The sequence below is a fragment of the Manis javanica genome, chromosome 15 (assembly GCF_040802235.1).
Source record: "Manis javanica isolate MJ-LG chromosome 15, MJ_LKY, whole genome shotgun sequence".
Classification (NCBI taxonomy): domain Eukaryota; kingdom Metazoa; phylum Chordata; class Mammalia; order Pholidota; family Manidae; genus Manis; species Manis javanica.
The window spans coordinates 4361422-4385444 of record NC_133170.1 but is presented as its reverse complement, the minus strand read 5'-3'; the positions used below and the strand labels follow the sequence as shown (position 1 = coordinate 4385444).

Sequence of the window (24023 nt, the reverse complement as noted above, 5' to 3'; positions counted from 1 at the left end):
TTTTCTAGCCAAGATGGTTGGATCAGTCTGTCTATTAAAGTTTTCTTGTGAATTATGTTTTCAGTTTTTTGGAACATTCTTAATGGTTCTGGTTATCAGAGATGTGCTAAGATAGAAATACTAGCTAATCTTATGTTTCTCAGATGGTTCATTTTAGCATTTAAACATGTTGTCTTCCCAGATTCTGAAGTGTTTGACACATTTGGACCTGCACAGTAATAAATTTACATCATTTCCGCCTTACTTGCTGAAAATGAATTGTATTGCCAACCTTGATGTTTCTCGAAATGACATTGGCCCCTCGGTAGTTTTGGATCCTGGGGTGAAGTGCTTGACCTTGAAGCAGTTTAACCTGTCCTATAATCAGCTGTCATCTTTCCCCGAGAACCTGGGCGATGCGGCAGAGACGCTGGAACAGCTGACTTTGGAAGGGTAAGGAAGGAGCAGCTCATTAAAAAGAAAAGGGTTGCCTTACATTTGAAGTTTATAAGATTGATAAAATATGCTAACATTATTTCTATAATAATGAGTTTTAAATGGTAAAACAATAAAAGATTGAGGCAATTAATAATAGAGCTTCTATCAATTGACTTCAATTTTTTTACAACGGATTTTAAAATTAATACATCTGCTCTGATTCCATTCTTTGAAGGCAAATTGTTTTGATTTTTTTCTTGAAAGCACATGAATTTATGCAATTCAAGCCTCATGTTGTCTCTTATGCCTAGAAATAAAATACCAGGAATATGTTCCCCCTTGAGCCTGAAGGAGCTGAAGATTTTAAATCTTAGTAAAAACCACATTTCTTCCCTATCAGAGGACTTTCTTGAGGCATGTCCTAAACTGGAGAGTTTCAGCGCCAGAATGAATTTCCTTGGTAAGTGTTCTGTATGAGATTCCTCCTGCACCGTTTTGATTATTACAGGATGAGTCATATATGGACATTTTAGGTGGAGACTTAAAGGTGGTATTTCAATTTAAATATTATGGAGGAGTTTCAGATATAAAGTTAGCAGGTTGGTGATAAAAAGAAATGAGCAATGAAGCAATGAAGACATGGAGGAAACTTAAATGCATATTGTTCAGGGAAAGAAGCCAGTCCCTAGGGCTGCATGCTGTGTAATTCCCAACATAAGACATTTTGGAAAAGGGAAAACCACGGGAACAGTAAGACGATCAGTGGGAACAGTAAGACGATCAGTGGTTGCAGGAGTTTGGAGGGAGGAGGAGAGAGATGAGCAGGTGGGGAACGGGGTTTTTAGCGCAGTGCAACTCTTCTATGTCATTCTGTAACGTGGATTCCTGTTGTTAGACATTGGTCGAAACCCATCAAATGAACACTCTAGAGAGTGCACTCTACTGTAAGCTGTGGCTTTTAGTTAGTTAATAATAATGTATCACTACTGGCTTATTGATTAGAACAAATAAACCAAACAATGCAAGTGGTTAATAATAAGGAAAAAGTGTGTGTGTGTGTGTGTGTGTGTGTGTGTAGGCAGTGTTGAGGAGAAAATAGGTGTATGGGAATTCTGTACTTGCTGCTCAGTCTTTCTCTGAACCTTAAGCTACTCTAAAAACAATAGTACATTTTCTAAACATATTCAAGATCAAAAAAATTTTAGTGGTTCAGTGTTTTTGGATTAAAATCTTTTAGCAGGTTGTTATTGTCATAGGCTGAAATGATAGTTCTTGAACTACAAACAGTCATTATATTGTGGTTCCTTTTAGTCTATTAAACTAAAAATCCATAGGATAGCCTGAGCTGGTTGAAACAGGAATGTTGAGTTTCCTACTGAAGTGGCTTCAGCAATTTTTTGGATTATAAGTACTATTGCTGTTTTGTTAGAAATAAAATTAAGTATTTAATAGTTTTCAAATCGGTGAGGTGAATGTGTATTTTCTGAGCTCTCGCTCTGTGCAGGATATCACAGTAATAAGCAATATGGTCGGCACTTTTATTGAAAGTCATGGAATACCCTGGGCTCTCTTGGCGTGTGAGATAACAGGGAATATGCTCATATGGAGCCTATTTGAATGTTCTAATATTAAGGGACAAAACACTTTTAAGGAAATAAACAAACTCCCCATATTTTATCTTCCTTAGGAGGGTAAAAGTAGGCCATGTGTACCCAGCCACCCATGTGACTGTTGGTAAAATGATTTTTAATACTGTTTAATAGAATACAGTTTGACAACTTAGTTTAAAATATTTTACTTTGTCAGAACCTTCAGACACTAACAATGATAAAAGCCGTGTTAGTCCTCATGGTATCTCACTCCCTTCTCCCTTCCTCTCACCTTCCTGAATACTGACCGTGTTCTTACCATAAGCCTGAAACTGGGGATAGGGTGGTTCACCCACTAGTGGGCCCAGCAAACCCAGTCTCTGTCCTTGAGGAGTGTGGAGCTAGGTTCAGAAGACAGGCATTAAATAATAATGGCACAAATAAATGTAATTCGTATTGTGCAAAGTGCTGTGAGGAGAAGGCTCAGGATGCTGCAGGGATACCTCATGGGGATCTGGTCCAGACTGCAGAGGGACAGAAGTGTCCCTGTGTCCGTAACATGTATGTTAGGCCTGGAAAGAAGGGCATACAAAAATCCCATAGGACAGGTCTGATCTCTGCTTGACTGACAGAGGAAACGGAAGCCCTGAGATTCTAGTGTGACATGTTCAGGGGCACAGAATTAAGTAACTAGTTGTTGTAAAAGCTTGAGGACACCTAAGGTTGCCAATTTGTTTGCTTTGCACTGCACAACTTTAGTAGTTGTAGCAGTGGTCTTGCATTTGGGAAGACATCCTATGGAGGTGTTACGTGAGTGGGACCACTAACCTTTAAGACTAATCCCACATGAAATGAAATTTCGGTTCTTCGATTTTGTAGGAATCTTTTCTATACAGCATCTAAACCTCAAGACTCTGAATTCTTCAGTGGAGAATCATTTCTACTAATTTAACTTGCCACAAATATTTTTTGGAAATAGATGAGGTGTAGCATGTACCTTTCTGCTTCTCAGGAAGACAGCTTGGAGCAGTTGTGGAACATTCTGACCTGTGATGATTTTCTAGAGGAAGCATAACTCGTATTTTTAACCTTGAAAATGCTAAGAATAATTTCTCAGGCCACGTTCATAGAACCGTAGATTTTAAGATCTCTGAAGAATCTCAGAGTCCATCTGGTCTAGCTGCACAGTTTTACAGATGAGAGAAGAGGCTGAATGATTAGCTGTTTCCAAAATAGTGTTCCACAGAATTTTTTTCCTTAGAGGTACATCAAACAGTATTTCCTTCTTGAAAATTTATAAAATATATGAGAATGTATAAATAAATACATTTTAAATATATTTTATACTGTATAAAATACATGAGAACTCTGAGATATCACATTTTATTTTACCTAATATTTCCACAATCTCTTAAGATCATATGATTAAAGAATACTTTTATTAAGTAACATCCATTAATATTCCATATAACACTCTATAAGACGGTCCTATAAAGAATTTTTATCTTTATAATATACTGTGTTTCAGTATTCAAAGAGTTTTGTTGTTGTCACTTAAGAGTAATTTGAATTAATCTGTAATGTATGCATCCATACTTCATAATACACCTAATATCACACATAATTTGAAATGATTACTCTAATGCTTTTTACTTCGTAAAGATATTGGACAGATGAATTTATATTTAGACAGTTTAGGTTTCAGTCTAAAAGGTTCTTATAAGCATGGTATATTGTTTTAATGTTTAGTGGTAGCATTAAGGATATTACCCTATTTTAAAAGTAGATTTAAAAAAAATTATCAGCATGAGAATGAAAAATAAGTGACAGGTTACTGGTAGCTGTTCTTATCACAGATTTAATGGAAATGTAGTTAAAATGGTTAACATGTCTCTTCTCTCCCTTTCATTTCTTTTAGCTTCTATGCCTTTTTTGCCTCCTTCCATGACAAGCCTAAAATTATCTCAAAACAGATTTACAAATGTTCCAGAAGCAATTTTAAATCTCCCACAGTAAGTTTATTATTTCAATTTTAAAACCACATGAGGTGGAAAAGAAACTTCAGAAACATGGTTTTGATTAGGCATATAATTTGCCATATAATGATTTATAATTTGTGATTGATTTCTAAACCTACTCAGTTTAATGTTTGTAAATCTATGAGTGTTTGAATTTCATTAGACCAAAGACCTAAGTTGTCACTTGGACTGTTTTAACTGTCGTGCTAATTTAGTGTGCTATTGTGTAGAAACAACTGAAGATTATTGAATTAATTGCTACACTATTATAATCAAATGGGATTGTACTAGCTATCACTTAAACTTTTTGAATTTCACTTGCTCTCAGAAGCTCATATGTTGCTAATATACTCTTAACTTTGAAATTATACTTAAGTTATGTCTGAGTGACATTTTTGGTGACATTTAGGATAGTTTGTGTATTTGGGGATTTTTTGTTTAATTTCATTAAAGATGAAGGCTTCCTCTTAACTGCAAATCCAGGCATTAATTAGATTTCAAGTGGGTTGTCATCTTAAATACTATTCTAATTTTGTTACACGTTATGAACCAAATTCATAAGTGTATACGTGCAAATATATACACACGTAGGCAAATAATGCTTAGTTGTAGTCTAGCCATAGAAGGTGTCAGACAGACACGGAAGAGTTCATTTAAATTTGGCTTTAAAGTGTGTCAGACACTCTTCTAACTGCTCAACAGTGCATCATCTCTTTAATCCTCCCAGGAATCCTATGAAATAGCTACTGTTACTACAATGAGAACACTGTTTCATTAAAGAGATGAAGTAACTTGGCGGAACCACAGTGCTTCCACACGGGTGGTTTCCCTTCACACTCTCAACTCACACATATAGGACTCCTGGTGGTCCTCTATTTGAAGCCATAATATATTCCTGCAGATATGTTTGAAAGTCAGTATTTATGAAAGTTGATTAGGGGATACATGCCATAAAAGAAGCTTTCTCCCCAGAACACTGAAAATATTACCCAGTACTTATTTATGCTATACCTTTAGACACCATCTTCAGGCATACAGTGCAGCATTTTGTATGTATATCTTTAAATGCATTCTTTTGATCCACAAATGTGTGCACTTTCGCCAACTTAAGTCCCTACTGAGGCTAAGAGGCACTGCTTTTGACAACCTGGTAATTCTTGGCTTTGTCTCAATTGCAGTGTTTGTTAGACATACATGTCTTACCTCTAACACAGTCAAATAATTTTCTTGTTTTTGCATGTTTTTATAAGATACCTAGCGCAAAATATGGTACCACTTAAAAATAAGAGCAAAAATGTTCTGCAGATTGGAAACTGCCTGGCAGGCCATACAGCTATGTGAGTTTAGAATTCATTCATGATGCTTAAAAGGTGCTGGACAAAAGGGTTCCATGTGTAGTTGAGCAAGTCAGCGGCTTGTTTTCATAGTCAGATGTACTCTCGTCACTGTTGTATTCTTCCTACTGTTTCCTGAAAACTCTGGCTAGTGTATTGCTGCAGGAAAGCAACCAGTCTGTACTGAGGGCTTCCAGGAAGCAAAGCCCGGTGCTCAGTGCCGGGATGTTTGCCCACTGAGACAAGCTGGGCAAAGGGTGCCCGTGCTCAGTAGCAATTAATTCCAGGGCCTGACCTTGGGAGAATCCCCCAGGTAATGAATGAAACTGAAAAGAGAAATGAGGGCTACATATCGTAAATTTTATATAGAAGGGTTATGTGTAAATCTTGCATAAAAGGACCAATTTTACATTTATTAAATGTTCCCTCCTGAATCATAAACTTTTGTAAAACCCTTGGTCTCTCATCCTAAGATTGGCATTTTTATGTTTCTGACGTAGGGGAATTCGGCCTCAGTTTTGTTTTTGATGGCTTCCTTTAAATGTTCCTAGTGAGACATGCCTTTTCTTCTAGCCCATGTACTATATGTACACAGAGACACAGTGCATAGCTACATGGGAGTAATGTTAGTGTTAAAGTTATACCTTACTGTCACTCTGGGGAAAACTGCTGTGATACTGTTTTGTGTATTTTGAAGACCCTCCTTTGCTGTTCGTCTGACCCTGTATTGTTGTAGCTTGCGGTCCTTAGATATGAGCGGCAATGATATTCAGTATCTGCCGGGTCCTGCGCACTGGAAGTCTTTGAACTTGAGGGAACTCCTCTTTAGTCATAATCAGATCAGCGTCTTGGACTTGAGTGAAAAAGCGTTTGCGTGGTCTAGAGTAGAGAAGCTTCATCTTTCTCATAATAAACTGAAAGAGGTAAGAGGTCATCTTTGTTTAAAATGATTGCCAATTTAAAAATGGGCTTTTGTAGAAATAGACTCATAAACACAGAGAACAGAGTAGTTGCTGTACGGGAGGAAGGTGGGAAGGAAGGGTGAGTTAAGTGAAGGGGAAAAAAATTTGTGAGAATATTTTCTGTCTTGATCTGGGTGATGGTTACATGAGGGTAAGCGCATGCCAAAATTCATCGAGCTGTATACTAAAAAAAAAAGAAAAGAGAAAAATGAAAGTAATACTGGGTACTGAATACTAAATGGCTAGAGAATTTTTTTTTGATTGGGAAAAATAAACCCCAAATGATTGACGGTTTGCTTCATTTTATGGAGATGTAGTGTTTGAAGTTTGTAGAAAGAGTATGTATTACATTTATATTCAGAAAAAAAACCTTAAAAATTCAGAACAAACACAGGGGATTGTCTATAATGAAAACCACATACTGTATACATACAAAAATAAATAAGTAATTTTAAACATGCTTTTATAGTTTGAATGATCACAGTTTCTTTGATATTTCTCACTTTTGAATAAAATTTAATCGCACCCTGAGGTAAATGGGTGTATTAATATAGCTTAATTTCCTTAAAAAAATCATTCTGTGTTCTATTTTAAAGGAATTAAATAAACATGTCTAATTCATTAGGAATGTGCACAATGCTTTAAAGGTGCCATTTTATCAATCTCTGATCTGTTGACACTCTCAGATGCCCTGTATTTCTCAAGCTGCTGCAAAGCCATGTACACACCCTGTGTTCTTTAGCTGACTTTCCTCCCTTCTTACCTCTCTGCACCCCCCGCCAGGCTGCCCCTTACCCAAGTGGTCGTTTACCCGCCTTTGCTGCACTCCATTGCCTTTGTTTTAAATCTGAAGTTGATTATCATCTCAGAAAAAAAGATTTTTTTTAAGTGTTGGAGCTTATTGCCTATAAAAGCCTAAATGAATTAAGTGTCTGAAACTGGGACGTTCAGAATAACTGTGAATATTTTTTCGGTACCTGAATTTTTACCAGCAAATTAATGTTTCCTGTTGTAAAAGTAATGCAGATTGCTTAAAAAGTTGGAGCAGAAAAGAAAACCCTCCAATTAGGAAACCAAAGTATAAACGTTTTGTGTTTTAAGAACATTAAGTTGTACGTAAGTTTGTGATGTCTAGATCTTTATGGTTTTGTTGGGAGCACAGTGTGAGGGTGCAGGCTGAAGCCACAGGTGACTGGATTTGGGTGACTAGGAAGAACTTCTTTACTTCTAATGTGAGGAGATGAACTGTGTCACCAAGGGAGAAGGGGATTTTTAAAGATTATAAATAAGTGACATAGATTGTTTTGGGTAAGTCCTTTATACTTACATTTTTAAGCGTTTGTAATGAAAACTCTGACAGGCCTTTGGAAAGTTCTGGACTGTTCAAGTGCAAGTTGCTGATGGGATCTCCCACCTGTCTGGTTTCCTATTAGCATCTTGTTTTCTTGGCAGCATGCATTTCTTCCCTCCCACCAACAGTATTTGCCTTTTCTTATTTCATTAAGATTCCTCCTGAGATTGGCTGTCTTGAAAATCTGACATCTCTTGATGTCAGTTGCAACACGGAACTGAGATCCTTTCCCAACGAAATGGGGAAGTTAAGCAAAATATGGGATCTTCCTTTGGATGAACTGCGTCTTAATTTTGATTTTAAACATATAGGATGTAAAGCTAAAGACGTCATAAGGTTAGATGATTTTATTTCCATTTGTTTTTATTATATTTGTTTCAGATGTCCTCTGTGACTTCGGCCATGTATAGTCACAATAGAGGGGAAAATGTATAGCAGTTTTTAACAGCAATATGCTATGTGTCATTTGCCTTCTATTTAATGCATGGGTTTATATGGGGCCACCACGTAGCTTTTCATTTCCTCCTAGCCAGGCTGCTGCTGAGGGAAGGCTTTGCTTCCTTATCACGTTTTCCAGTAGAAATGGACTCTAAAAGCGTATTATTACTATTTGGCCTCTCATTACCAATTATACAATCTAAAGCAATATCGCTGATTATAATAGCTTCTTAAGCTACATTTCATGTATGTTATATGTCATTTATGTCATAGAACATTATAGCTTCTTAAATGGTATAAAATTACTATCTTCAGTTGTACCCGTGAGGATGAGTTACCGACTCACCCTGATCAGTTTTGAAACCCCCAAAGCTTCACAGCTGATTCCTTTTTTCTGGTCTTTACACTTTATGAATCTAAACTATCTTTGACTATGGACTTTATCCCACTCTTTGTTACCTTTTGAGCACATTCATCTTATTGTTACCTCTTCATAAAATCATGTATTTCCGTTCTACAGAATTACTCCTCTCTCTATTTATATTGGAGGTTTCAGCTCAGTTATGACCTCTTGATGTCTTCTTGACTTGAATATAATAGTCAGGAGGCCCAGGACTGTCACTGTGTTCACTCACTATTTATTCATGGCATCTAACACAGAGCTGGTGTACAATCGATAATTGTTGAATTACCAATGAACTACACTTACCTAAGTCTCTTCTGCTTAAGTTTTCTTAAATGTACATTTAACATTTTGTCACTTATATGATAAAAGATTTGATTCTCCATCCTCCTGCGTCTGATTGAATTTGAAAGGAAAGACTTAGTCACTACATGATTACTCCTTATCCTACATAATTGTTTCCCATGATTTTTCCTCCTGAAAGTAGAAAAGATGTTTATATGAAAATTGGTTCCATTCTTCCAAAACTTTGGTAGAATTAGTTTTCAATGTATTATGCTATGCTATCAAGCCTCTATATAAGTAAATATTTTTAAATGTGTTTAAAATTGAAGTTAAAAGCTGGGGTAGTTTAGATGTTGTAAGCATCATTTGCTTGTTTAAAGAATGCCTTTCTTCAAAGAGTGGTGAATTTTTAATAAACAGATATTTGGACCGTTGATTTCTTATTTTTTGGTGATGAAAACAACTTAAGCTATATGTGACAAAAGGACTAATTTCAATAATAGCAGGCAGAAGCTCTGATCTGTAAGATCGTCTTTTCTAAAGCATCAACAAAATGAAAAAAAGTAATGACACCTTTTGTTCAGATCCTCAAGGATGTTGGCCAGAGTCCTACTGGCTATGAGAATGGGTCAATCACTGTTCTCTAAAATTCACTTACGATTTAGTCAGCTCCTCTAACTTAAAACTGGCAACATTTTATCATAGTAAAAAAATATATCTTTCTATATACCTTATATTTTTTAGAACATTTAAAATCTATTAATTTAAAGATGGCTTTGTTAGATACCTACTGTACTTCTATTTTGTTATTTTTACATTAAGATTGCTAAGAAAAGCTACATATTATCTCCTGATAGTATACTAGTTTATATGTATTAATTTATAATGTAACCAATATGACCTCACTCACCATATACATTGTATATGTATGTGATATATATGCATATGTACATTATATATACCATATATGAATATAGATGTACACATACATATAATGTACCAAATATCACTATCAAAGTTTAGTATAAGTGTATGCATGTATACTCTACCTTAGTTCTCTGTCATGGGCTTTATAAAGTTTTATGCTTTGTAATTTTAGAGCTTTATTTATGTTATTTAAAGAAATCTATATATATATGCATGTGTGTGTGTGTGTATATATATATATATACCCATATATATAGCATTCTAATTAGTTCATTTTGACATTTTGATTATTTCTAGTGATAGTATAACATGCATTTTATTTGCTAATACTACCAAACATTATGAGCTACATGAACATCACTAGCGACATACATTACCAGTGCATGAAAGACATGTACATTATTAGCTAATGAGCCCTGCACTCTTTTGCATACTGTATTGTAAAACAGTCTGATATTTTGAAAAATTCGATGCATAAGAATTCACTGTGTTAAGTCTATTGTTAAGCAGTTTATTATTCTATTTTGTCCTTGAAATACCAGGTTCCTTCAGCAGAGGTTAAAAAAGGCAGTACCCTATAACCGTATGAAACTTATGATTGTGGGAAATACTGGGAGTGGGAAAACCACCTTATTGCAGCAATTAATGAAAACCAAGAAATCCGATGCTGGGATGCAGAGCGCTACCGTTGGCATAGACGTGAAAGACTGGCCTGTCCAGATAAGAGGCAAAGGGAAGAGGGACCTCATTCTAAATGTGTGGGATTTTGCAGGTATTTGTTTTGCTAGAATTTTTCATTCACATCTATCTTTTATTTAGAATAGGGATTTAAAAACAGACTTTTCTGTTCCAACACCATCAAGGGGCCTGGTGGACCCTGTGGAAATTATTCCAAAGCCGTTTACTTCTAATTTTACCTTTGCCCCGGAGCGGAGAAGTCCGTGGAGGGAACTGCTAGGAACCAGTCGACGTGCTCCACTGAAGCTAAGCGCTTAGTTGGTAGCTGACGCATATGCTAAAAGTGGTCAATCCCCAGGAAGAACCCAGAAGAGTCTTCTAAATATTGTCTCTTAATTTTTTCTTTTTTCTATGCTAGATAGTACATAGTGGCAACTAAAAAAAAATTTTTTTTAAAGGACTCTTGCCTATTGTCTGGAAGGCTCAAAAAGTCTCCCATCCTTGTCTAGGGCGCGAGGAGTTCTACAGCACTCACCCCCACTTCATGAGCCAGCGGGCCCTGTACCTGGCTGTCTATGACCTCAGCAAAGGGCAGGCCGAAGTGGACGCCATGAAGCCCTGGCTCTTCAATATAAAGGTCTTTCTCTGTCCATCATTTGAAAATAGAAAATAATTCTTGTTTTTGTGTGTGGGCCAGATCATTTATTTTGGGCAAACAGTGACTTCCAACAGTCCCTCAAGTAGTTTTTTACAAGAAAGTTAGAAGCACTGGAGTTTTGAGTTAGGAAATGTTCCGAGTTAAGTTGGGACACGAAAACAGCCTGTTCGATATTGGTGAAAGTGATGGGTACTTGAAACCCTTTGAAGCTATAAAAATTGAAAATATATATGTTAAACTATCTTGGATCATATCACTTCTTAAATGGAGTATGAACTTCCCTAATGTAAAAAACTAAAGAAAGACAATCCGTGGACTGCCAGCTATGCCCTCAGTGGCAATTTGGTATGAAGCCCTTCGGATTGTGCACTTATAAATGGTACCAGTTAATATGCTCCTACATTTGGAATCAGTCTGTGATTTTTCCACTCTGTCCCTTGATGTCACACTGCCAGCTATTCCTTGATACAATGAGGCTCTGTAGAATTGAGACTAAAGTAAGAATACTGTTCTTTGATGCTTCAATGGGCTCTTCTGAGTCAAGTCCTAAAAAGGTTTGTGTCAGGATATTTTGGCATGTATTTTGGCTGCATTCCAGGTCATCTTGTAATTTTTTTTAATAAGAGCAAAAAATTTCTTTTCTTTATCACAGCTAGCCAAAGTGAGCAAATATTATAGCAATGTACAGTAAAAAAGATTACAAATATGGCAGTAATACTTGCTTTCATGGCTTTAAAAAAACCCATCAAATTGAATGACTTCAAAGTGAATTCAGGAGATTGAATTTGTATATAAGGAAGAGAAAATATAAATTTAGGGGTATATTAAATGCTTATTTCATTTAGAAGTCCAAAGCACACATAGAGAATAACTCATTTAAGGCATAAGGAAACGAAAAAAAATGTACTACTACTATTATATAGACCACCTAAAATATGGTGATCATTGAATTACGAAGGGGCACGAAAGCATCTTCAAAATATCTCAAGTTTACATCTTTTCCTTCAGTTTAAGGAAGGAGAGAAATTGTCATTTCCTTCTTCTTGAAGTCTTCCCTTCTCATTTCCACTTAAGTGGAATTTGAGAATTTGGTAGAACGCGAATAGGAACAGAAACGTACGCGCGCTTTTGAACACAAAATTGCGTATTTTGCGTCGTGTCCTCCAGGCGCGAGCTTCGTCCTCCCCCGTGATTCTTGTCGGCACCCACTTGGACGTCTCGGATGAGAAGCAGCGGAAGGCCTGCATCGGCAAGACCACGAGGGAGCTCCTCAACAAGAGGGGCTTTCCTGCAATACGGAATTACCATTTCGTAAATGCCACGGAGGAATCGGACGCTTTGGCCAAACTTCGGAAAACCATCATCAACGAGAGCCTTAATTTCAAGGTAACATGGTTCGCGCCTGCTGTGGGCTGGTGGACGAATAGAATTTATTAATTCTCATGTTATGCAACTGCCTGGAAAAGTCAGAAGTCTTGAGAAGAGGATTCTTTGGGTGATTTTTAAAAATTCCTTTTAAACATTTTTTTTTAGATCGTTAATGTACATTACTTGAACAGCATTATGGTTACTAGACTCCCCCTATTATCAAGCCCTCCCACATACCCCATTACAGTCACTGTCCATCAGTGTAGTAAGATGCTGTAGAGTCACTACTTGTCTTCTCTGTTATACTGCCTTTCCCGTGTGCCCAACCCCAACTACATTATGTGTGCTCATCATAATGCCCCTATTCCCCTTCTCCCTCCCTCCCTTCCCACCCATCCTCCCCAGTCCCTTTCCCTTTGGTAACTGTGAGTCCATTCTTGGGTTCTGTGAGTCTGCTGCTGTTTTGCTCCTTCAGGTTTTACTTTGCTCTTTTACTCCACAGATGAGCGAAATCATTTGGTACTTGTCTTTCTCCGTCTGGCTTATTTCACTGAGCATAATACCCTCCAGCTCCATCCATGTTGTTGCAACTGGTAGGATTTGTTTTCTTCTTATGGCTGAATAATATTCCATTGTGTATATGTACCACATCTTCTTTATCCATTCATCTACTGATGGACATTTAGGTTGCTTCCATTTCTTGGCTATTATAAATAGTGCTGAGATAAACATAGGGGTGCATCTGTCTTTTTCAAACTGGGCTACTGCATTCTTAGGGTAAATTCCTAGGAGTGGAATTCCTGGGTCAAGCGGTATTTCTATTTTGAGTGTTTTGATGAACCTCCATACTGCTTTCCACAGTGGTTGAACTAATTTACATTCCCACCAGCAGTGTAGGAGGGTTCCCCTTTCTCCACATCCTCACCAACATTTGTTGTTGTTTGTCTTTTGGATGTTGGCCATCCTAACTGGTGTGAGGTGATCTCATTGTGGTTATAATTTGCATTTCTCTGATAACTAGTGATGTGGAGCATCTTTTCATGTGCCTGTTGGTCATCTGAATTTCTTCTTTGGAAAAGTGTCTGTTCAGCTCCTCTGCCCATTTTTTAATTGGCTTATTTATTTTTTGTTTGTTGAGGTGAGTGAGCTCTTTATATAATTTGGATGTCAACCCCTTATCAGATATGTCATTTATGAATATATTCTCCCATACTGTAGGATGTCTTTTTGTTCTACTGATGGTGTCCTTTACTGTACAGAAGCTTTTTAGTTTGACATAGTCCCACTTGTTCATTTTTGCTTTTGTTTCCCTTGCCTGGGGAGATATATTCATGAAGTTGCTCATGTTTATGTCTTTTAAACATCTTTTAACTAGAAATTAAGATTTTTTGACAGCTTATTACCATTATTAAAGCACATGCAACTTCAGAATTACCTATTTATGCCCTGCCTCATTCCAAATACATAGAAGTGGTAATAAAAATAATTAGAGGATCTTGAAAGAAACTAAGAGAATGTGGGGAAATGTTCCGGATGCCTTGTCTGCCTTCCTCCTGTGGCGGAGACTCTGTCCCCAGCCCTGGGGCCTGGGGCCTGTCTGCCCTCTGTCATTCTCTGCCTCCTTTTCCTCCGTCTGTTCCTTGGACCTCCTGCTTTTGGAGTTCCTGTTTGAGGCCCATCTCTGTCCTCAGTGCCACCTTCTTGTCCTGGCCCTGGGATACCCACTCCCCATTTTTTTTTCAGTATTGTGAGGTGGCTCTTTCATTTAGTTTTCAATCATGTCTAAGCAATTCTTTAGTTCCTGCACATCAGGTTTTTCATTTTAGGAATTACATCCTGATTTCCCAAGCTGTCTTCTGGCAAGCCAAATGTGATTCATAGCCTCCATGACACAAATAAATTGCTTATCAGGTGAACGTTTGTTTTTAATTCAGGCAGGAGAAAGAAATCTTCCCTGGGTTCTACCGGCAGCATGCTGCATGCTGTACAGAAAATTCCCCGAATAGTTCAGTATAACAAACACAATGGAGAATTTCCCTGTTGGTTTAGCTCATTAGCACTAATGATCAAGGTCATGGCTTATAACTAGGGTCCTGTTTTGTGTGGCAGTCTTAGCATGATTATTAATAGTGTCCCACTAATTCTGAAAAGCATTCCAGTTTGGATGATAAATTGTATGGCTGCCCTGGATAAATGGATTATGCCCCTATCCACAACCTAATGAGCCATTTACAAACGGCCAGTCTTTGCAGTGCCCAGGGAAGGAATCTGCATGTTTATCTTTCAACACATTTAACACAGTGACTAAAAGGTTTTGCCAAAGGGGGATCAGTCATGGCATTTTATGTAAAAAAGAATATTATTTGTGTGCAGATTTTCCTATTCCCCTGTGGAACATTTGATTAGAGAGTAATAACTTTGAAGAAACAAATATGCAAAATTCATAAATCTAATTAAGTATACTTGTTATCCTGATGTTTTTCTTTGGAGACTATACCTGTCTTCGAGAGCTTGGCCGTCCCCTTATAATATCTTGATAGCTTATCTTTTTATCATCGTTGCCAAAGCATATATTGTAGTTTTAAAAGGACTTCTTGTAGGATGAGTTTGTTTTGAAAAGGCCTGAATTTAGTTGAAGCAAAGTATGTGGTTAATGTGGTTGGTTGGTTCGTCCAGCTAGACTACTTTAGTCTAATTTAGCAAGGTATCATTGTCAGTCAAGGAAACCAGCTTCCCCCCTGCACTTCTAAATGAGCTCTGAAGGCAGCACTCCGCAAGGAAGTAAAGCAGATGCTCTGAGAAATGGCGGTTTTATTTGAGGAAAGGTATATATTGCTAATGGGTGCATCGTTCTGGCATACTGGTTTGAAAATTCATTTGATAGTGACTCTCTCAGGATGACCCCGAACCAATGAGCCTGCCAGAACTTGAGGTGCTTCAGCCTGTATTCACATAGCAGCTTTCAATGTATCAGAGATTTGTGTGTGTGTGAGCTCTCATTCGTCTTTCATCTTTTCCTTTTATCTTGGCTCTTCTCTACTATTCCCCTGTCTCCCCCTGGTTAGTATGTGCCCATGCAAGCTCTAGAGTACATTTTACTAAAAAATTTTTTGGCTGTTGGTGACCCGATAATCTAGCTAAAAGGAGAAGGACAAAGCAGAGTATAATGTCAACAATTCCCCTTTCAGTCTTGTCTAGCCCATTAGCAGAGCGGGTTCCTTAGCTGGCCCTGTGACCCAGCCCTATAAAATTCATCCCTTTACTACGTGATTGGCTTTTTGTGAGAACCCTTGTTTATTCTATATCTTTTCTTCCTTGGGTTAAACATACATTTCAACCTGAAGTTCTATTTTTTCTTAATTTTTAAATGATGAAGAGAGGGACTATGAAGACTGGAGGTTAGTGAAATTATATTTAATTTTCTGGGGGAAGTGATATTTGAAAACAATCTTTTGATTGGAGGTGAATATGGTTTTTAAAATATGGTTAAGGCTGCTCTCAGTCAAGGTCCTTAAAATTCTAATTACAGGCAGAGAAAGAAAGTTTAATTGTGTGTGTTTGTGTGTGTGTTTAATAAACCCAAAATCTGTTTGTAATAAACTTGGTAATTGAAGTAGAAATTCTGATCACGAATGTCACGTTAAAAGAATATACAGGAATATACACTTGGGTCGAGACATGGGGAGCGTTTGCCACCTAGTGGCTGCGAAAGGCATTTTACTTACTCTTGTTAGAGCTGCATTTCTATTTAGAATTAGATTTCAAGAGTGGAGAAAGAAGGGTTTAGGAAAGATCTTTATTATAGAAACCATCATCTTAAGGCCAGTCTTTTAAAAAAATGTATTTCCTACATCTCTCAACTAGTAGACAGTGTTCAAAATCCAGCCAAAAATCATTCTCTCATGTCAGAATCATTGGTGTTTATATAATTTTTTATTTTATATTATAAAGTGATAATATTTAATATTACAACTTATAAGTTCAAGTTTCCTTGAAAAATCATAGCTTGGGTGAGGAGATTCGATGCCTATCTCCGGGCTTCAGTATATATATTATACTAATATAACATTTGCAAATAACAAGCACAATATCTGTTTTATCTCAGGTTGTGGCTCTTTTCATCTAATAAATAAGGCCCAAAAGCTCTTGTGATGCTTACCGATTTCTTATGCTAGGATATCTGTTGCATATTCATTTAATATCTCAGAAAACAGAAAATTCTTTATTCATGTTTAGTGACTTATCCTGGGTTTTATCATGGATTTTCTGGATAGCTAGATAAATATTTCCATACTATTTTATTTGATAGTTCTTTCCAAATTGCTTTCTATGTTCCTATTTTTCTTATTTTAATGTCATCTTGTCTATTCTTCACAATTTGATTTTATTAACTCGTACACTTCTGAATAATATACCCCTTTCTGTGAAAGACTTATTAGTACTGAATTTACCAGCCACCTGACAAATATATGAATAAATTGGATTTTTACAGCTTGTCATTTGTCATTACATAGATCCGAGATCAGCCTGTTGTGGGGCAGCTGATTCCAGACTGCTATGTAGAACTTGAGAAAATCATTTTATCGGAGCGTAAAAATGTGCCAATTGAATTTCCTGTAATTGACCGGAAACGATTATTACAGCTGGTGAAAGAAAATCAGCTGCAGTTGGATGAAAACGAGCTTCCTCATGCAGTTCACTTCCTAAATGAATCAGGTTTGTGTGTTCGCTTGTTGCACATATTTTCAAGACTCTGCTGCAGTAATGTATAGAAATGTGTCTGAACCTTGTATAGGACTTACATTCAAGTTTAGCAGAATACCTACAAAATTCTTTAATAGGCCGCTGACTTTGATTTTGGAACATCATCTTAGGCACTGATGTTGAACCATAATTCATGGCAATTTCTTTTTTCTCCCAAAAAAACATTGAGAAATCTTCGATGGGCTGTAGTGGGCAGAGTCTCTGAGCAGGAGTTAAAGCATGTGGGTTCTAGAACTTGACGTAACTCTTCAGGAGCTGTGGGACCCTGAGTACGAGTCATCTCTTCCCATTGTATCAAATAAATTAGGTGTGTGGGAAGTTACACACTGCAAAGGAGAACCACTGTGGGGGCGGGGGCGTCTCACTGGGCACTCAGAGACCCAGCGGTTGTCGAGGCAACGCAGCTGCAGAGGCAGATCGTGCTCTGTTGTGTGGCACATCGAGAACATGATCTCACAAACTTGCACTGACATCGGTGCCCACGATTGTGTACCTAACATTGCTACAAATGTGTGAGCTGATTTGCAGTTCGAAGGTAAGTGGCTGGAAGCTCCTTTTGGTCCCTAGATTCTGTGGTATGAAAAATATCTTCATATGGATTAAAATCTGTACCTTTTCCCCATCATTCTTAAACCAGTAGCTTCCTGCAATATTCTATGTTTCTTACCTATATTTGAAAATAAGATGTATCTTTGTAGTGGATATTAAAAAATTACAAATTTCTATTTATTTGTAAATATATGCTCTGGAATGCATGGCGTTGCCTCAAATACGCTTCGATATGATCATTTTGTATCGTTTAAAAAATACTTGTTTATGATATCGGGGCGTCAGAGCTCGGGAACTGGGGTGCCCACATCTAGTCTCAGCTCTTGCGCTAACAACACACTAGTGTCCTCATGCATAAAGTGAGGGGGTTGGACTAGATTCTCTCTAAAGCCTCTTGCTGTCTGTATATTGCAGTTCCCATGTTTTACCATTTGATTTTCATCACAGGGGTCCTTCTTCATTTTCAAGACCCAGCACTGCAGTTAAGTGACTTATATTTTGTGGAACCCAAGTGGCTTTGTAAAGTCATGGCCCAGGTTGGTGTCTCCCGGTTTTGTGGGGTGGGGGTAATGAGGAGAACAAGTGGCGCCCAGAGCGCCGAGCACTACTGAGTTTGTGTTCAGTGCAGTGGAAGCTCTGCACGTGCAGAGAACCCCAGAACAGTTTGTGTGGGAGGCTGCGAGAGCAAGAGCTTCAGGGAAGAAGGGAGGGCACTTCAGCGCCTTTGCTTTCACGTCTCACGCAGGTGTGGGTACCCCGTCCTCTAGTGCTGCTCTAGATCCCGATGATGGCTTTGGTTTGGTTACCAGCAACCAAGGCAACTGAATGAGACCTTTGTGAAAATCCTTGGGGTCAATATAGGAAGACAGTTGGGTTGATGAGGCCGGGAAACGTCCATTCAGACTACGTGGAGGGGAGTTTTGAGTCATGTGTGGGGTGTCAGCTCTCAGCGCGTACGGTTTTGAAAACTTCAGATGTGAGTGGTTATGACTGGCTTTTCTCCATTTATATTTCACATGGAAAATGATTTCTTCTCCGAACGATAATCAATTACCAAAGGGCTCATAGTAATTAGTTATCATAATCCGTCTCTACAGGCTGGCCGCAGAAAACCACCCACGCAGAACACACTAGCTCAGGGTCTCTGCGTGTTAGCACTATGGGCGTTTTGGGCCAGATAATTCTCTGTTGTGTATTACAGGGTGACAGCAGCTTCTTTGGGCCTCTGCCCTCTAGATGCCAGCAGTACCTTTCCAGCATGATAAGCAATAATGTGTCCAGGCATTGCCAGATCTGCTGGAGGTACAGAACCACCCTGGCTGAGAACAGCTGCCTCTGGCTGAGTCTAATTTATAGTTTTGCACGTGACCCTCTACATCCCTAACATGATTCTATCTTTTAACCTGAGATATCTTCCTTCTAATAAAACCATAATGGTAATTAAATTTCCTCAGATAATCTTGAATGATACTTCCTAAATTCCATCTAAGGAAAAAGAGGAAGATATTTTGAAGAGGGAACTCGATTGGGGTGAAATCCTCTACCGGGAAACTCAAAAGCATGTTGAAACGTTATTGCATTTGGCAATTAATGGTAATGTGACAGTTGTACTATTTTGGTAGCTATGTTTAAAGTAGATTTTCATCCTTCTGCATATAAGCCGTGGAAAATGTGATTTCACTCGTCCAGTGAATGGTAATGGAGACAGTAAAGCGTGGACTCTACAGCTCGCATGACCTGTTTCCAAATCTCTTCTGAATCCTTACCAGCTTTGTGACATTTCTCAATGTTTTAAGCCTTTGTTTCTTCCCTTGTGAAATAAGGATAATAACAGCAGCATCTTCGACATTGCCACCCTCGTTCAGGGTAGGGGAGCAGTAAATGCTAAGCATATTATATTTGACCTATTTGGTGATTAAAGACTTATTTTAGGAAATGAAAAACAAATGTTTAAAACTATAAAGGTGTATTTACATAGTTTTGGAACGTGTGGCAGATATGGAGCTAAGAAAAACATATGTGTAGGTGGATGCATTCTGCACAGCAAAGGGAGTTTTAAATAGACCCTGAAGAGTTTCTTGTCCTAGGAGGCACACCATGTCAGGAAATAACTAAACTCTAGATCAAGAAGACTCCGTTTGCACCAGAAAGCAGTTTGCTGCCATGTGAATTGGGAAAATTTAAAGTTGCACGCATGTGGATATTAGGGTGAGCACATCTTACTCAGTAGAATAAGGAAGTGGTTTGTATCAGAATCACCATCATTTAACAAAAGCAAATTTCCACCATGCCCCCAATAAAATTCCTGAAGATTCTATGGAGTAATTAAGTTGAAACTCCATGAAAGTTCCTCTCATTAGCATAGTTATACTGTAGTCATGATATTGTAAAAGAAAATTAAGAATTCAAAGTTATTTTGAAAGATAGATTTAAAGGGTCAGTAAAATAATTTAAATTTCTTATTAACTTAAATAATGAATCTCATCATTTTATTTCTGCTGGGATATTAAAATACAAAGTCATTTTCATTAAGGTTTGAAGAGAATGAAAGCTATAAATAATCAAGTGAAAACAAGAATGACTTACCTGACACCCATCAGCAAAAATAAATAGAGGTATTCACTCCATGAATCATGAAGTCTATGGCAGAAATAATTTCATGGTGCAGAAGCTCTAATGAGCCCATCCTCCCTCTTTGTGCCCCAAGCTGTTAGGTCACTAAACTTATTAAAGAAGGTTCTGTCAACGCACAGAGAAGTTTGCAAAACTCATTTAACTGTATGATGAAAGAGATAGAAACGGGACCTATTGAATTAATCAGTTGGAGTATTAGAAGGCTTGCATGGTAATTTAATCTTGATTAAAAACTTGAGTGAGGAACTTTGAAAATTCTCTTTCCTTACCTAAGAACATAAGTTAGCCTTATACGGTACTGGTCTGAAGGACTATTAGGTCTTTCAAAGATGATAACATTAAGGTAGTATTTCAGTTTTTTATTGCTCTGTAACAAGATACCTGCAAACCTGGAGTGAACAAATAGCCCTTGAATAAAACATCAACAGTTCATTGTTTCCCACTATTCTGTGGCTTGGCTAGTCTTTAAACCTGTAGTGATAACACAGTCTGGAAGATAATTTCCCAGCAAAATACTCCTGATGAGACTGTAATAAGGATGTGGGGTATTAGAATGATCTGTTAATTGGAGCTGGGGAAGGCTTGAGGTTCATCAATTTCAGAAGATCTGTATAATTTTTTATCTGAATTCACTCCATTATTTAATAAATGGTTTTTTTTGGTGGGAGTGGATGCCCCGCTGGGCTTCTAGGCTATGTGGCTGGCTAGCTAGAGAAATTAGGTCCTGTGTTATACTTGACAATGTGAAAATTGTTCTGATCATTTTTACTGACCCAGGAGACATGATATGCCTTAAATTCAAAACTTTTCAGAAAAGAAATTATAGTGATTATTTATAAGTTTAAATCTTTCAGATTTTGACAGTGAAAGTGGAAGGTTATCCAAAACACCCTAAAGGAATTATTTCACGGAGAGATGTGGAAAAATTTCTTTCCAAGAAAAAGAGATTTCCAAAGAACTACATGTCACAGTATTTTAAACTTCTAGAAAAATTCCAGATTGCCTTGCCAATAGGAGAAGAATATTTGCTGGTTCCAAGCAGGTAAGCCAAAACTTAAAAATTTAACTTCCCTATGGAAATCCACCATCTATTATATTGTTTTAAATGTCAAAATACCTTTGGTTTATGATAAATGTACTGAATTATTTCCTTGTGTCAGCTTTCCAAGTATAACTTTCACTTTTAATGAAAACGCTGCACTTGACATGTTAAAGATACAGCAAATGACTTTTTATGTATATAACTGCTATTTGGTTTACTACTACTTATATTACTTAAGAAAGATAGTGGAGATTATTTTAGAAGTTCATATATGTGTGTGTCCTTAAAGGTACTAAGAGAGTTATACTAGACAAGTTCAGGGGAGATAGTGAGTTTCAACAGTCCTGAAAAAATTTATGGCAGTGAATTTTCAGAGGAGAGGGGTAACATCCTAGCCCTAGAATGTGGAAATTTTTCTTACTGCTTTGTATTTTCTCATTGCTGGGGATTGTTATAAACTAATATGACATTGAAAGATTCAAATTACATTGATTGATGGATGGCAGCCAATTCTAAAAATGGATGTACACTTTTTTCTAGGACATGCATTTTTTTCCAGTTTCATTTAATCCCTTCATACTTGTCCATGCATAACTAATCATAATTTATCAGTGTCGATACGATTACCAAAAAAAAAAAAATTCATGCCTCTACTACATCTGAGCATGCCTTTGTATTGATTAAATAACCATTGAATTTTTGAACTAGCAAGATCCTGTAGCTAAAGAACGTTATAAAAGAGCGCAATTGCTTAGAATATTTATCTTCAGTTTATCCACTTCAAGTAGTAAAACACTGTGGTCACCAGAGTTGGGTGTTTCATGAAGCTATGTAATGACAGCATCCTTTCTCCTTTAGTTTGTCTGACCATAGGCCAGTGATAGAGCTTCCCCATTGTGAGAACTCTGAAATTATCATTCGACTATACGAAATGCCTTATTTTCCAATGGGATTTTGGTCGAGATTAATCAATCGATTGCTTGAAATTTCACCTTACATGCTTTCAGGAAGAGGTATGTATTTCATGAAGACTTCATATTTAGAGACATTAGGGGGACAGGCATATTAAAATTAATGTCACTTTTTCAGAGTTTACTTACTTGTATGGCAGCTGCAAATCAGAAAATAAGATCCTAAGACTTGAGAGTGATCAATACAAAGACACATAAAATTCATACAATTTGTCACAAAGAAAATTCCTCAGGCCACTTACTCTTATTTTAGACACATTTACAGTGAGTATGAATGTCTTGCTTTCTAAGCAAAAGCAGACCAGAGGCTATTATTTTAAAGGTGAGATTACTAGGGTATTAGTTTTTAACACACACTAACAAAGAAAAACTAGAAATTACCACCACTGCAAAGTCCGGGAGTTTTAATGTAAGTTTTACTTACATTAGCCGGTCCTGACCGTCCCAATCACTCCGCAGAGGGTGTAATAGAGCTGCTGCACAGGCCCTGAGGGGTTTACAAAAAAGAACAAAGATTGATGTTTCTAATGCTAGTTCTTCCTTCTGGGAGACAGATCTTAGTGCTCCAAAGAGAAAATACTACTTTTGGGGGGGGCTAAAAAATTAAGTTTATGCAGGTATACTGTATTCTGAAATAAATCTTAGCTTGCTCACAATTAATCAACATACAGGTCATTACAATGCCCTAAAATGCTCAGGAAGTTTTGGTTTTAGCATAAACACCAACTTATTTTTTGAAAGTTATGAGAATTTATTTATACTTCTCTTTCATGTATTAAACACATTAAACTGCTTAACACCATGACTCTGAAATCTGTATTGGGTAATCTACTGGGAATTTTGTTTATTTTGTTGCAAATTAATGATAAAATATTTAATATCGTTATTTGTTAGATATGGGTGAAGACTCCTATCAATGATTCCACTGCTTTCTCTCAAAACAAATATATCTTTAACTGTCACTGGTGGCATGTATAGTGATTTTTTTCCCTTTAGTTTATGGATGCGTTAATAATTATGGATCTGTTTGGGTGCATTTAAACTTTTTTCAGAGCGAGTACTTCGCCCAAACAGAATGTACTGGCGACAGGGCATCTACTTGAACTGGTCTCCTGAAGCTTATTGTCTGGTGGGATCTGAAGTCTTAGATGATCATCCAGAGAGTTTCTTAAAAATTACAGTTCCTTCTTGTAGAAAAGGTAAGGAAATTAATCCAAAACTTTGAATTGTACTCCTAAAGAAATCTAAACTTTTCCCCCTTAATTTTATAGCGCCTCTTTTCTATCCTTGGGTGAGAATAAGGGCCAGAGGGGATGTTAATGAACTTCTCTTGGACTATGTAGGTTGCATCCTTTTGGGCCAAGTTGTGGACCACATTGATTCTCTCATGGAGGAATGGTTTCCTGGACTACTGGAGATCGATATTTGTGGTGAAGGAGAAACTCTGTTGAAGAAGTGGGCATTATATAGTTTTAATGATGGTGAAGAGTGCCGAAAAATCTTGCTTGATGACTTGATGAGGAAGGCAGAGGAAGGTATGTGCTGATAAGGTTTACAAGTGTCTCTAAGTGATCCTGTCAATATTTGTGAAGTGTGTATTACTGTAAATATAAAAATTATTCTCCATGAGACATG

General features: G+C 37.3%; 1 protein-coding gene across 6 annotated transcripts in view; it reads left to right on the top strand.

The window, feature by feature from the left end:
• The window catches only part of LRRK2 (leucine rich repeat kinase 2), a 120037-nt gene that overhangs the window by 55049 nt on the left and 40965 nt on the right, over nucleotides 1-24023 (top strand). For all 6 annotated transcript variants that reach the window (XM_073223795.1, XM_073223792.1, XM_073223793.1 and 3 more), the window contains 14 exons: nucleotides 182-432; nucleotides 729-877; nucleotides 3925-4018; nucleotides 6095-6281; nucleotides 7826-8007; nucleotides 10267-10496; nucleotides 10912-11039; nucleotides 12228-12446; nucleotides 16943-17144; nucleotides 18189-18277; nucleotides 21230-21417; nucleotides 22276-22430; nucleotides 23441-23587; nucleotides 23732-23923. In XM_073223795.1, coding sequence (XP_073079896.1) covers nucleotides 182-432; nucleotides 729-877; nucleotides 3925-4018; nucleotides 6095-6281; nucleotides 7826-8007; nucleotides 10267-10496; nucleotides 10912-11039; nucleotides 12228-12446; nucleotides 16943-17144; nucleotides 18189-18277; nucleotides 21230-21417; nucleotides 22276-22430; nucleotides 23441-23587; nucleotides 23732-23923 — 2413 coding nt within the window. The remainder of the gene's footprint in view (nucleotides 1-181; nucleotides 433-728; nucleotides 878-3924; nucleotides 4019-6094; nucleotides 6282-7825; nucleotides 8008-10266; nucleotides 10497-10911; nucleotides 11040-12227; nucleotides 12447-16942; nucleotides 17145-18188; nucleotides 18278-21229; nucleotides 21418-22275; nucleotides 22431-23440; nucleotides 23588-23731; nucleotides 23924-24023) is intronic.